Source organism: Struthio camelus, chromosome 1, assembly GCF_040807025.1.
Source record: "Struthio camelus isolate bStrCam1 chromosome 1, bStrCam1.hap1, whole genome shotgun sequence".
NCBI lineage: Eukaryota > Metazoa > Chordata > Aves > Struthioniformes > Struthionidae > Struthio > Struthio camelus.
Window position 1 is genome coordinate 89,584,783 of NC_090942.1, and position 14,066 is coordinate 89,598,848.

The 14,066-nt window shown below is 58.9% G+C and overlaps 2 gene segments (V, D, J or C); both read left to right on the forward strand.

Annotated features, from left to right (window-relative positions):
- The first annotated feature begins 2,359 nt into the window (after positions 1-2,359).
- LOC138067634 (T cell receptor beta variable 24-1-like) lies at positions 2,360-2,891 on the forward strand. The segment is given in 2 exon segments: positions 2,360-2,375; positions 2,575-2,891. Coding segments are annotated over 2 exon segments (333 nt in total).
- Positions 2,892-13,064: 10,173 nt separating this feature from the next.
- On the forward strand, positions 13,065-13,596 carry LOC138067687 (T cell receptor beta variable 24-1-like). The segment is given in 2 exon segments: positions 13,065-13,080; positions 13,280-13,596. Coding segments are annotated over 2 exon segments (333 nt in total).
- Positions 13,597-14,066: the final 470 nt, after the last annotated feature.

A 14,066-nucleotide genomic window follows, 5' to 3' on the forward strand; every position in this document is an offset into this window, starting at 1 on the left:
ATCTGAAGAGCTGTCCTATCCCTTCCAGTGCTGCCTAGGCTGTCCTGGTCCTTCTCACCCTCTTCTCTCCTACCCCACTCTGTTGTCTCCTTGCTTTTCCGTTTGGTCCAGACTCACGCCCTGTTCTGCTTTCTGCTTCAATATGTTTCCTCATCTCCCCATCAAGCCATTTCTCCCCCTCCTCCTCAGCGCTTCTCCCTTTCCCTTCCAGGCTGGGCTCTGCAACAGTCCCCGGACACTATCACACGACAAGCACAGGCCATGAATCTGAGCTGCTCTGAGAAGAAATCCTCCAGCACAGCGATGTACTGGTACAAGCTGCCTTTGGGGAAAGATTCCAGGCTGATCCTAGTGGTTTCTGCAGCTGAAGGTGGTAAAGCAAATATTGAGGAGCAATTCCGAAGCCATTTCAAGAGCAGTGAGATACAAGGAGACAGGCTGACCCTCTTGATAGATCGTGCCTCTCTCAATGACTCAGGCACGTATTACTGTGCCGAGAGTGAAACACAGTGACTAGGCTGCTGAGGGAGCTGAGCACAAACCTCTCTCTGCACAGCGGCCTCCTGCCTTCCTCCACATCCAGGCTGCTGCACAAGGCAGGACAGGCCCCTTCCACTCCCTACCTCCTCTGCTTCCTAGCCTTCCCTTCCTCCTGAGTTGACTCGTGTAGCCTCTCTCCTTCCCTTGCCATCCCTCCTTGCTTCCTTCTTCTTTTACTCTCACTCACATTATATTCACTGTCCTCAACCATTGCCCGCCTCTCTGCCTCCCTTTCTCCTCCCCCTTCTTCCTCCTGTCCCTCTTCCATCTTCTCCACTCCACACACTTCCTCTCACTTAACTCCAATACCTCCTGCTTTTCCAGCCTCTTTTGTGACTTTCTTTCACCCCGCCCCCAACCTTCCCTGCCCTATTTGCCACCTTCCCTCCCACACCTTTTGTCTTCCGGCCTAATTCACTCCACACTCTCCCTACAGAAAGGGGGTGTTTGGGTCTGGGCGTTTGGCCACACAGCCCTCCCCCTCCTGTTTTCCTCAGGCTACTCCTGTCTTTCCCCCAGCAGAGGACATCTCCTCCACAGCCACAGAGGTCTCCTGCACAGCCGCAGCTCCCCACTCTTATCCGTGCTGTGCTGGCTCCACCAAAAAGCATGTGACAGCAAGACCGGACCTCTATCTTAGAGCCGCGTGGCAGCACGCAAAATGGTTCCCTAAGCCAGGAGAGCATTGAGGGTGCCCTGAGGTCAGGACCCAGTGTTTGCGGCTGAAGCGGCCGGAGGTGGATCCCAAGCGTCTGGGTGGCTCACAGGTGATGCCGGGAGATCTGGGAAGCAGCTGAACTACAAGAGCAGGTCGTGATGGGCACAAAGGACAGCAACACCCACAAACCAGGATGGTACGCGCTGGCCCAGGTGGAGCTTTGCATCCAGAAGACGTATTTGCCGACATTTCTGTGGAAGCGAGAAGTCTGTCACAGACTGCACGTGGGCTCTTCTCCGGGCATTTCCTGTTGTGGACCCCAGCGCCTCACACCAGCTCTACTGCTTGAGGGCTGGAGGGAGCTCCGTGCACAAACACTGCGGTCTATCTCTCACCCTACAGCACTCCCCTGCACACCAAGGAACCCATGGGAGACGGAGACCCTTTCCATGGCCACAGCAAACCCAGCTCCTCCTCTACTGCAGCGGGCGTTGCCCCGTCTGCCTGCTTAAGGGCCCTGCTCCCCAGCCAGCAGCGCTCTGTCTGAGCACCCCCTGTGCCTGCAGCCCGTGCCCAGGACACAGAGCAGGGGACGCATGTCAAAAAGGGGGAACCTGGCCTGCTCTGTGCCCTGGTCCCCTGGGGTCCCAGGCATGGGCTGTGAGACAGGAAGGGGAGGGAGATGGTATGGGACAGGACAGCCCCCAATCCCGCTCCTGGTAGGGAAAAAGACATGGGAGCGTTCTTCCTTTCCTGGGCACAGTTGGGGCCCTCCTCTTTGCTCTTTTGCCCCTTTTCCTCTGAGGGATGCACGGTCATTCCTAAAGCTCCTGGGGACACATAGGGGAAATGAATGCAAGGGGATACACTGGTACCTGCAGCAGAGGGGTGCGGAGGAGGGGGCACGGCTGCGCTCTTCTGCTAAAAGGACAGTGCAGCCACTCTCTCCTCCCCCTTCACCCTCCCCACTGCTCTCCCCACCCCCACAGGACACCCTTCTCTCCCTCTCTCACCCTCCCGTCCTCACTCGCGTCTCTCTTGCGCCAAGGGCTCAGGGGGCAGCTTCGACTGCAAACTGGGAGTCTTTGTGCTGCTCCCACAGGCACGTCCCTGCAAGGACACAGCCTTTTCCTCATGCGTCCCCACTGGCTCCTTGTGGCCATGCTGGCCCCCCTGGGTAAGTGAGCCTCCCTCCCCCTTGAGCAGCTCCCTCAGTTCCACCGCAGCTGCCCCAGCCACGTACCCAGCTGTGGGCACTGCTGCGTTCCCCAGGCCTTCCCGGGCAGAGGTGAATGAGGTTGGGAAGAATGCTTCCTCAGCTCCCTCTTCAACCCCTTTCCCACCATCTCCTCACTGCTTCTCCTTTTGCTTTCCAGGGCGCACCCTGAAACAGTCCCCTGACACAATCGTCAGAGAGGGGCAGTCTGTCAACCTGCACTGTTCCCAGATGGAGACCGATCACTTCTCAATGTACTGGTATAAGCAGGCACAGGGCTCAGGCAGCAGGCTGCAGCTGGTGGTTTATGCTCCGAAAATGGGCAAAGACGAGTTTGAGAAAGATTTCAGTGATGGTCGCTTCAAGAGCAGCGGGATACAAGCTGATGGTCTGTCTCTGTCAATAGATGCGGCCTTGCTCAACGACTCTGGCACTTACTACTGTGCTGAACGAGATACACAATGGCTGAGCCGCTGAGAATACCGAGCACAAAACCAGCCTTCCCATTCGGGAACCTACTGACCTCCTCCTGAGCCAGGCCTGCAGCAGGCAGGGAAACCTCCCTCTTCTCATGCCCTCCCGAGCTCCCCTTGCCTCGCTCTCATCCTTCCTCTTTGCCAGTTTGCCACTCCAGCCCCTTCTTTTCCTTCCGCCTGTCTCACACGCCCTCTCCTCTTGTGCCCACGTTGCCTTTTTCTTCCTAACCCTTTCTCCAAGCCCGTTTTTGCCCCTTTCATTGCTCCCCCCGCCGCCCAAGTTCTGCTCTCCCATTCCTCTTCTCTTACTCCTCTGCTCCAGCCCTTCTTGCAGCACTCTTCTCCCCCCGCCCCCCACGCCCCGATCTCCCAACAGCCTGACACTTGCCGCAGAATACCACAGATGCTGCAGGGAACCAGACGGACTTACAGAGCCCAGGACGTAGGGACACTGTTGAGTGAACACACAGCCTTCCGCCAGGAGGTGCGTGGGCTCCCAAGCTTCGTACACCTTGGCTCATCTGTTCTGCCAGCAGAGGCAAAGGAGGTGAGCGGTGAGAGCAGTCCTTTCCACCAGCTCACCTGTCCAGTCTCCCCATATAGCTGCCTTGATCCAAGAGTCCTTTTCAAGTAGTTTTGCATGTCTTTTGACACATGTTTTTGCTCCGCTGCCTGATGGCCGTGGAGCTGTGGCATTTGCCTCCGCCCATGGGAGCCCTTGGCTGAGTCTCCCTCCAAACCCATTCGCCGCTGCTTAGCCATTGTGTGAGACAGACCCCCCCCACACACACACACTGTCTCCAGTGGCCCCTCTGCTCCTCACTCCCCCACCCTGTGTCTCTGGCCAGGCTCTGGGGTGCCCTAAGGAAAAGCTTCTCTTACCTGAGGGGGTGCCCCGATGCATCCTGGCACCAGGAATGCAATGCAGATGTGTCGCTTCATTGCTCTCCCTTCACACTGGGGTACCTGTGTCCTTCAGGCTGGGGCTGCGCAGGATGCTGAACCTGGCGCTGGATTTATAGGGCTCTGCCTGGTCTGGCCACCTCAGCCCTACCCAAGCCAATCCCTCATATCCCTACCAGGTCCACAGTTTCTTGGTACTGCCAGTCCCCGCCTTGGCTTATCACTGCCTCCTAGTCTCTCTCCACCACTCCCTTTTGCCCCAACCTTGTTTTCTTTACTTCCACGTTCTCCACTTTACTGGGGATACAAGATTTTGGCTCTGAGACTTCAAGACCACGCCAGCTAGTTGCCGCAGTCCTCATCCACTGGCCCGTAAGCGAGGCTCCTCCAGGAGGCCTGCCATGGGTCCCTTTGGGAAGGATTTCTCTGCTAGTGGTGCTGCTGTCCCATCTTGTGCACGGGGGGAAGCTCTGTGAGACTAGAGCGAGGTCTTCCCAACGGACAGGGAGTAGGGCCTAGGAGTGCTGTGCTACAGCCCCTGCCAGGCATGGACAGAGCTGCTGGGATCCTGGCCAAGGCGTGAACCAAGGAGCACCAGAGCATGAAGGACTTTCTGTTCTGTGCTGGGGACTGCCCCATCCCAGAGCAAACGGAAGTCACCCAGGCAGTCGGGCATGGGGCTAGGGCAGCTGTGAGAGTGCTGGGTCCTACCCTGTGCCTTCCCCCAAGCCTCGCGTTGCCTCTCTCCTCTCAAAGCTGGTGTGAGAACCCGGCTGTCCAGGCTGTCCAGGCTGTCCAGGGTGTCCAGACCCACCACCTCTCCTCCCAGATGTGTCAGAGAAGCCAGCCATTCCCGCCTCCTCTGCTTTAACTGCTAGCACCTTTCCAATTCCATGAGCCTGGAGAGAGAACCCAGGTATTCTGCCCCTCCCCCTGACAGCGGGGACTGGTGGCTAGAGTCAGCCACAAATTCACCCTCCTGGGAGCTTAGTGAGAGTGTCAGCTTTATTGTCCTGATCAGAAGCCTTGGATTGCCTTTGGGATTCCCAGGGGAGGGACTGTAGCTGGCCCAGAGTCACTGAGGTGGGGGGAGGGGTGGGGGGAGGAGGCGGTCAGGTGGGGAACTGTGGTGAAGTCTTGGAGGCAGCCCCTTCTCACAGCAGAGCCCGCAGCCCCAGCGTTGCCTTTCACAGCAGAAACAGCAGAACCAGCAGCTTCTGAGCCTCCTCCAGGCTCCCTGCGGGTGAAAGGGAGAGATGCTGGTGGCCCTCCAAGGTGGAAGAACAGTAGTGGGAGCTGGGCTGCGACTGGGAGCCAGCGCGCCTGTGTTCTCACCCCAGTTGCCGGTCGCAGGCGGGGTGGGACTAGGAGACCAGATGCCCATAGCGCCAAGGCTTGATCCGTGGGCCACCAACCCATGAGGCCACAGGGTGGGACATAGGCTTGCCCATGGCCACGCTATCATTCTCAGGGGTTCCCCCGTTCCCTTACCGCATCCGGAGAGGTCTCCTCTGACCAGAGGAGGGGGAGGAGGAGGTAGAGGAAGAGCAGGCACACCCTGCAGAGTCTCCCTTCCATGGCTGGCTCAGTGCCGGGCTGATGGGAACTGCAGCTTTGGACAGGTGGCTACGCTGGGCCCCTCCTCTCCGCCCACAGGCAACAGCCTGACCTGAGCTGGGCCCTTGCCTGATGTTTGGGGCTCCTGGCATCAGCTCAGCAGGTATCGGGGGTGAGGGCGTATGCGAGCGCGGAGGTCTACGCATGCGTGTGTGCGCGCGCGTGTTGGTGTGCCTCCCCATGTGTGTCCAGTTGTCCAGGCCCCCCTCCCCCTCCCCACTCCCCACTCCTAATTTCCCCAAACCTCTTTCCCCCAGGCTAGGCGGCGTCAGGGCGTGCATCGGGGGCACCCAAAGACCAGCAGCAACTCCAGCGCCTCGGACTGAGATTCATTTTTCTGGAAAGCAGGACTCACTGAGAGTCCAGCCAAGGGACAGCGAGGAAGGCCACGGGGAGAGAATCGTTCTCACGGGGAACATCCTCACTAGGGGTGGCAGAGGAGAACTGCCTAGCTCTGGACAGGGGGAGCGCGTGTCCCTGTCCTGGCAGTCCCCGGGGCGTGATGCACAGCCTGCAAACCGGCGCGGGGCAGAGTGGGGACAGAGGGGAGTGAATGCCTGAATGCTGGAGTCCTCTTCCCACTCTGGGGAGATCCTAGGGCTTAGCAGAATTGCAGTGAGGGAATGGGGGAGCAGCCCAGATGCCCGGGTCCTGAGGGAGGGTCCAAAGCCCCATGTCTTAGAAAGCAAAGGTCTGGTTCCTGTGAGCCTGATGTCCGCCTTCTAAGCGGGGAGGATGTTTTGATGACCTCCAGGATGCCCACTCGGCAGAGCCCCCTGCAGGTGGACATCACCCCCCCTCCAGCAGCTGTAGTGCCAAGGACAAGAGTGAGTCAGGAACGGCCAGCGATGGCATCCCACCCTGCCAATCAAGCCAAGAGCAGACCCCAGGCCTTTGGCTTCTCAGTGTTCCCCCCTCCCTTTTGGTTCCCCTGTGAGAGGCTGTGCGCCATGCCCAGAGCCAGAGCAATTCCAGATGTTGCAGCCGCTGCTCCCTCTATGCCCAGCCCCATACGGCCTTGTCTAAGGCGAAGGGATGCACCTGACTCGCGGCGGGCTGCGCGCAACGTCCCCATGTAACGCGCCAGCAGGAGGGTGCAGCCGCACAGATAAACGCTGCGAGGGGGCAATGCGCCGCTGAGACGGTGCAATGAAGATTTCGGCCACGAGGCGGCACTAGGAACTGCTGAACGGAACTTGGGGCTAGACCACCACTCTGGCCGGTTCGGTGTCCGTGTCACAAGTCCCCTCACATCTCAGAGCTGCACCCAGCTGCCCTGCAGCGTGGGGAGGAGCATTGCCGCCCCAGCTCTTGGGCTTCTGGCACCCCTCTGGGATGCTCCAAAAGCCCTCCACGTTCGATGGCCCTCCCCCACGCCATTCCCCAGCAGTTGTCCCTGACGTAACCCCCGCAGCCCCGGGGGCTGTTTGCTCACCTGCCACCTCCACACCAGTGGTTAATCAAAAGCCACCCGGCCCTTTCCCCAAAACTGGCTTTTCCGTCGGCTGGCTCTCAGAGAAGGGCCCCAGGCCCTCCCCGAGCTGCGCCAAGACTCCCAGCATCACGCCTGCCCTTCCCACCCCCCAGATTCACACAGGCCCCTCCTGAGCAAAGGAGAAAAATAACAGCCAGCCATAGCTCAAACAGGGACTCTTGCTCCTCAGCACACTTCCCATTTCTGTCTGGCCCTCCCCAGTCTTCATCCCCCGAGACAAAGTCAGGCCTCCTCCTTCTCCTGGTGGAGCATTCCACTAGCTTCCGGCCGGGAGCCCTGCGGCTCTGGGTTTGCAGAGGACCACTGACGGGGAACGAAAGCCACCAAGAGCAACCACAGAGAACACGGCAGTGTGGAGGGGGGTGAGGAGACCTGCAATGTGCAATTCCTGCCTTTGAACTGGTCGGGAACAGTGTGGGAGTGAGAGCCTCGCAAAGCACAGCGCAGGTGTGTGGGACACAGACTCAGCAGGGTCCAGAGCTCACTCAGCCTGGAGCCTTGTGGCAGCTGGAGCCAAATCTGGGACGCAGAGTTGGCTGGAATTTCAGGCAAGAGCTGCTTGGAGTGTCTTAAAAGCTGGACCCAAAGCTTTGGGTTGGCTGGAGCCTTAGCCCAAAGCTGTGGCTCTGTGCTGGCTGCAGCCTCACTGGAGGCTGGGCCAAGTGCTGAGACTCAGAGCTGACCGACCTTCCTGAAGGCCGAACCCAAAGCTGCTTGGAACTTCATGCGCCCCGGACCCAGAGCTGTGCAAAGCCCTGCGGAAGCTGACTGAGGTGTGTGTAAGCCAGTTCCCCGAGGATGGGGCCACAGCCTTCTCCACCAAGGCAGGCCTGGGCAGGCCCACCAACCCACTCCCTTCTGCCACGAGCATGAGACATGGAAGCTGAGGACTTTGAAATGAGCATAGGAACTCCCAGCAGGCTAAACCCTTGTGGAGGGGTGGAGGAGGGAGGAGGAGGTTGGTAGGGTTGAAGATGCTGGCAATGAAGTCCCTTGCTGGCTGGGTGGGCTTGTTCCGCAATTCAGGAGGTGCCAGGAGACTTGGGAGACGGGCAGCAGGGGAAGAGGAGATGCCTGAAGCCTCAGGAAAGGCAACAGCACATGGAACGTGGAGAACAGGGCCAAGGCAGATCAAACTGAAGACTCATCATCCTCATCAGGTCTGCCAGTCCCCAGGGGAGCTGATGCTCACGTATGTTTCCACGGTCCACCAGGGACACAAGCTGAGAAATCCTCCATGGAGTGGGAGCCATAGGCTGCTCGCGGGTGCTCCAGCTCATGCTCCAGCAGTTGGGAGAGGGAGGTGCTGTCTTGCATGCAAGGGAACGGAACGGAACGGAACGGAACGGAACAACGCCACAGTCTGCGCCTCTTCCTCCAGATTTCCCTGCCTACCGTCTGCATACACTTTCTCCTGCTGCCTCTCAATGAACCTGCTTCCTCAGAGAAACACTGACCTCGAGGACAACCTAATATGTCTTTCCCTGGCCAGCATCAGAAGAGGGAGCGTCACCATGGCAGGGCCCGTTTTGGTTTCCTTCCTCTTCCCTGTCTCCGGGCAGAGCTCCAGGGCCCGGGCCCAGCAGCTCCTATGGGGAGAGAAAGGCGCTGCCGGAAGGAGGGGCTCTGCGCGCTGCCCCGGTCTCGTCTGTCGTTTGTTACCTGGCTTCCTTTCACCCTTGCGCATCTCGCAGCTCTTCATCCTTGTGCTCATTTTGTTCCCCAGATAGCCCATGCTGAGTGTTCACCCATCTGGGAGGGGCCATGTGCATGTCCTTCTGAAAAGAGATACCTGAGGGTGCTGTGCAGAGGATGGAGGTAGGCAGCAGGAATCTCCCAAGCCTGTGGGCAGAGCAGTAAGGGAGGTCTCCCTGAAAAACGGGGGGGAATACACCACAGAGCTGCTGTCAGGGCCTCATGGTCGCACAGGCTCCGTCCCAGCTCCTCCCGCTGGGGGCCAAGCCCTGTCCTGCCAGAAAGGAAACCCACCGTGGATAGGGCGTTTCACAGGGCAGAGGCGGCAAGGAGACCACAGATGGTCTCAGGCCTGGGGAAAAAAACCTTGCCCAGAGGCGCACCACCAGGCTGAGACACCCAGGGTGCCCCAGCAAAGCACCAGGCCCCAGGGAGGAGTCGTCTCCAAAGGAACTGGGCTACTGCCTGCCAGCAGGAAGGCAGAGCGAGAGGACACCCAGGTCCTGCCTCCCCAGTACCTCCTCTTCCTCATGCCTGCCCCTTGGTCCCTGCTCTTGAGTCTTCCTCCCTCCCTTCCTGCCTTTCTGCCTTCCTTCCCACCTTCCCGCCTTCCTTCCCCTGCTAGCACACAGGCTGTCCTCCTGTGGCTGTCTCCACAGGCATTTACTCTCCTCTCGCACAGCCATTACCCACCACTCTCACCGGCCAGGGCTGGAGGCAGCCCCGTGCGCACACACTAACCCATCAGGTACCCTCCTCCCCAGCCCTCCTCATCACAGTGATCGCTGCAACAGCCTGGAGCTTCCCCGACTCTCAAAAGTGGGACCAGCCCCGCTGCAGCGGGCAAAGGCTCTGGGCTCTCAGCATCTCCTGTCCCTGCAACCACTGAGGAGCAGACAGGGCAGGGGACACAAGCCAGGAAGGGGGGTGCTGGCCTGCGGTGTGTGCTGCCCCTCCCGGTCCCAGGAGGAGAGGTGCTATGGGTAGGGATAGTGTGGGGCAGGGCAGAGCCCATCCCACTCTCTCCAGAGAAATGGCTCAGTCTGGGCGCTGCCTTGGTTTCCTTTGTGGGGTTCAGGCATGTTCCTAACGCTGCTGCAGAGAGTAAGAGAAACCGACTGCAATGGGATCCACTGTTCCCTGCAGCAGAGCAGCTGGAAGCTGCAGGCGCTGTTCTGCTCTGCGGATCAAAAGGCAGGGGAACAGCTTCACTGCAAAGCCCTGAGCATCCCTGAGCAGGCACAAGGCTTGGGCTCTTACTGTGTCCCTCCTGCTCCTGTCGCGCACCGTCAAGTATTCCTGTGCCCACAGTACGGCACAGAGACACAAGAGACCTCACAAAGCCAGGAGAACCCCAAGGAGCCAGCCATGGCACAGAGAGGGAAAAATGTATGGGGAAACACAAGGGACCTACGTGTGTCCTTCGTACAGTTCTTCATTCCTCTAGCTCTCCAGAGATTTGGAAAGGAGAAGAGGAACCCTCCCCATCCCTCCGCCTTGCACGCACTCAGGCTCCCGTACAACCTCAGCATACTCCGGTGCGTGCAACACCCCACTCCCCCGGGGCACGCCCACACATCTGTGCAGGCTTTATTCTTCCTGTGACTGCGTGTGTCATTCCCAGCGTCCACTGCCAGCCACCCTTTCTCTCATTTCTTGCTCTCTCACGGCCCGGCCCATCCCCAGTGTGTCTCTTCTTCCCTCAGCGCTTCCTTTTCACATGTCTCGGGGCCTAAGCTGCCTGCGCACCTACTGAGGGCAGGTCCCTGAAAGGACGGGGCTTCTTCCCCATGGTTCCCCGCTCGTTCTTTGTGGCCATGCTGGTCCCCGTGGGTGAGTGAACTCAACGGGCGGAGGAGCACCTGCATCACTGCCACTGCTGCTGCCCCAACTGCATGCCCAGTTGTTGGCAGTGCTCCATTCCCCAAGGCTTCCTGGCGTGAGGAGGGGCAATGAACCAGGTGGGCAGGAATCCCTCCCGTCTCCTGCAGTGGCTGTCGATTTTTTCTCACGTGCACAGCACAGAAGCCTTTCCTTTCAGGACACAAGCTGCCCAGGAATGTGTCTTGCCTGTCGCAGAGAGAGAGGGCAGAGTCACCAACGGGATCTGAAGAGCTGTCCTATCCCTTCCAGTGCTGCCTAGGCTGTCCTGGTCCTTCTCACCCTCTTCTCTCCTACCCCACTCTGTTGTCTCCTTGCTTTTCCGTTTGGTCCAGACTCACGCCCTGTTCTGCTTTCTGCTTCAATATGTTTCCTCATCTCCCCATCAAGCCATTTCTCCCCCTCCTCCTCAGCGCTTCTCCCTTTCCCTTCCAGGCTGGGCTCTGCAACAGTCCCCGGACACTATCACACGACAAGCACAGGCCATGAATCTGAGCTGCTCTGAGAAGAAATCCTCCAGCACAGCGATGTACTGGTACAAGCTGCCTTTGGGGAAAGATTCCAGGCTGATCCTAGTGGTTTCTGCAGCTGAAGGTGGTAAAGCAAATATTGAGGAGCAATTCCGAAGCCATTTCAAGAGCAGTGAGATACAAGGAGACAGGCTGACCCTCTTGATAGATCGTGCCTCTCTCAATGACTCAGGCACGTATTACTGTGCCGAGAGTGAAACACAGTGACTAGGCTGCTGAGGGAGCTGAGCACAAACCTCTCTCTGCACAGCGGCCTCCTGCCTTCCTCCACATCCAGGCTGCTGCACAAGGCAGGACAGGCCCCTTCCACTCCCTACCTCCTCTGCTTCCTAGCCTTCCCTTCCTCCTGAGTTGACTCGTGTAGCCTCTCTCCTTCCCTTGCCATCCCTCCTTGCTTCCTTCTTCTTTTACTCTCACTCACATTATATTCACTGTCCTCAACCATTGCCCGCCTCTCTGCCTCCCTTTCTCCTCCCCCTTCTTCCTCCTGTCCCTCTTCCATCTTCTCCACTCCACACACTTCCTCTCACTTAACTCCAATACCTCCTGCTTTTCCAGCCTCTTTTGTGACTTTCTTTCACCCCGCCCCCAACCTTCCCTGCCCTATTTGCCACCTTCCCTCCCACACCTTTTGTCTTCCGGCCTAATTCACTCCACACTCTCCCTACAGAAAGGGGGTGTTTGGGTCTGGGCGTTTGGCCACACAGCCCTCCCCCTCCTGTTTTCCTCAGGCTACTCCTGTCTTTCCCCCAGCAGAGGACATCTCCTCCACAGCCACAGAGGTCTCCTGCACAGCCGCAGCTCCCCACTCTTATCCGTGCTGTGCTGGCTCCACCAAAAAGCATGTGACAGCAAGACCGGACCTCTATCTTAGAGCCGCGTGGCAGCACGCAAAATGGTTCCCTAAGCCAGGAGAGCATTGAGGGTGCCCTGAGGTCAGGACCCAGTGTTTGCGGCTGAAGCGGCCGGAGGTGGATCCCAAGCGTCTGGGTGGCTCACAGGTGATGCCGGGAGATCTGGGAAGCAGCTGAACTACAAGAGCAGGTCGTGATGGGCACAAAGGACAGCAACACCCACAAACCAGGATGGTACGCGCTGGCCCAGGTGGAGCTTTGCATCCAGAAGACGTATTTGCCGACATTTCTGTGGAAGCGAGAAGTCTGTCACAGACTGCACGTGGGCTCTTCTCCGGGCATTTCCTGTTGTGGACCCCAGCGCCTCACACCAGCTCTACTGCTTGAGGGCTGGAGGGAGCTCCGTGCACAAACACTGCGGTCTATCTCTCACCCTACAGCACTCCCCTGCACACCAAGGAACCCATGGGAGACGGAGACCCTTTCCATGGCCACAGCAAACCCAGCTCCTCCTCTACTGCAGCGGGCGTTGCCCCGTCTGCCTGCTTAAGGGCCCTGCTCCCCAGCCAGCAGCGCTCTGTCTGAGCACCCCCTGTGCCTGCAGCCCGTGCCCAGGACACAGAGCAGGGGACGCATGTCAAAAAGGGGGAACCTGGCCTGCTCTGTGCCCTGGTCCCCTGGGGTCCCAGGCATGGGCTGTGAGACAGGAAGGGGAGGGAGATGGTATGGGACAGGACAGCCCCCAATCCCGCTCCTGGTAGGGAAAAAGACATGGGAGCGTTCTTCCTTTCCTGGGCACAGTTGGGGCCCTCCTCTTTGCTCTTTTGCCCCTTTTCCTCTGAGGGATGCACGGTCATTCCTAAAGCTCCTGGGGACACATAGGGGAAATGAATGCAAGGGGATACACTGGTACCTGCAGCAGAGGGGTGCGGAGGAGGGGGCACGGCTGCGCTCTTCTGCTAAAAGGACAGTGCAGCCACTCTCTCCTCCCCCTTCACCCTCCCCACTGCTCTCCCCACCCCCACAGGACACCCTTCTCTCCCTCTCTCACCCTCCCGTCCTCACTCGCGTCTCTCTTGCGCCAAGGGCTCAGGGGGCAGCTTCGACTGCAAACTGGGAGTCTTTGTGCTGCTCCCACAGGCACGTCCCTGCAAGGACACAGCCTTTTCCTCATGCGTCCCCACTGGCTCCTTGTGGCCATGCTGGCCCCCCTGGGTAAGTGAGCCTCCCTCCCCCTTGAGCAGCTCCCTCAGTTCCACCGCAGCTGCCCCAGCCACGTACCCAGCTGTGGGCACTGCTGCGTTCCCCAGGCCTTCCCGGGCAGAGGTGAATGAGGTTGGGAAGAATGCTTCCTCAGCTCCCTCTTCAACCCCTTTCCCACCATCTCCTCACTGCTTCTCCTTTTGCTTTCCAGGGCGCACCCTGAAACAGTCCCCTGACACAATCGTCAGAGAGGGGCAGTCTGTCAACCTGCACTGTTCCCAGATGGAGACCGATCACTTCTCAATGTACTGGTATAAGCAGGCACAGGGCTCAGGCAGCAGGCTGCAGCTGGTGGTTTATGCTCCGAAAATGGGCAAAGACGAGTTTGAGAAAGATTTCAGTGATGGTCGCTTCAAGAGCAGCGGGATACAAGCTGATGGTCTGTCTCTGTCAATAGATGCGGCCTTGCTCAACGACTCTGGCACTTACTACTGTGCTGAACGAGATACACAATGGCTGAGCCGCTGAGAATACCGAGCACAAAACCAGCCTTCCCATTCGGGAACCTACTGACCTCCTCCTGAGCCAGGCCTGCAGCAGGCAGGGAAACCTCCCTCTTCTCATGCCCTCCCGAGCTCCCCTTGCCTCGCTCTCATCCTTCCTCTTTGCCAGTTTGCCACTCCAGCCCCTTCTTTTCCTTCCGCCTGTCTCACACGCCCTCTCCTCTTGTGCCCACGTTGCCTTTTTCTTCCTAACCCTTTCTCCAAGCCCGTTTTTGCCCCTTTCATTGCTCCCCCCGCCGCCCAAGTTCTGCTCTCCCATTCCTCTTCTCTTACTCCTCTGCTCCAGCCCTTCTTGCAGCACTCTTCTCCCCCCGCCCCCCACGCCCCGATCTCCCAACAGCCTGACACTTGCCGCAGAATACCACAGATGCTGCAGGGAACCAGACGGACTTACAGAGCCCAGGACATAGGGACACTGTTGAGTGAACACACAGC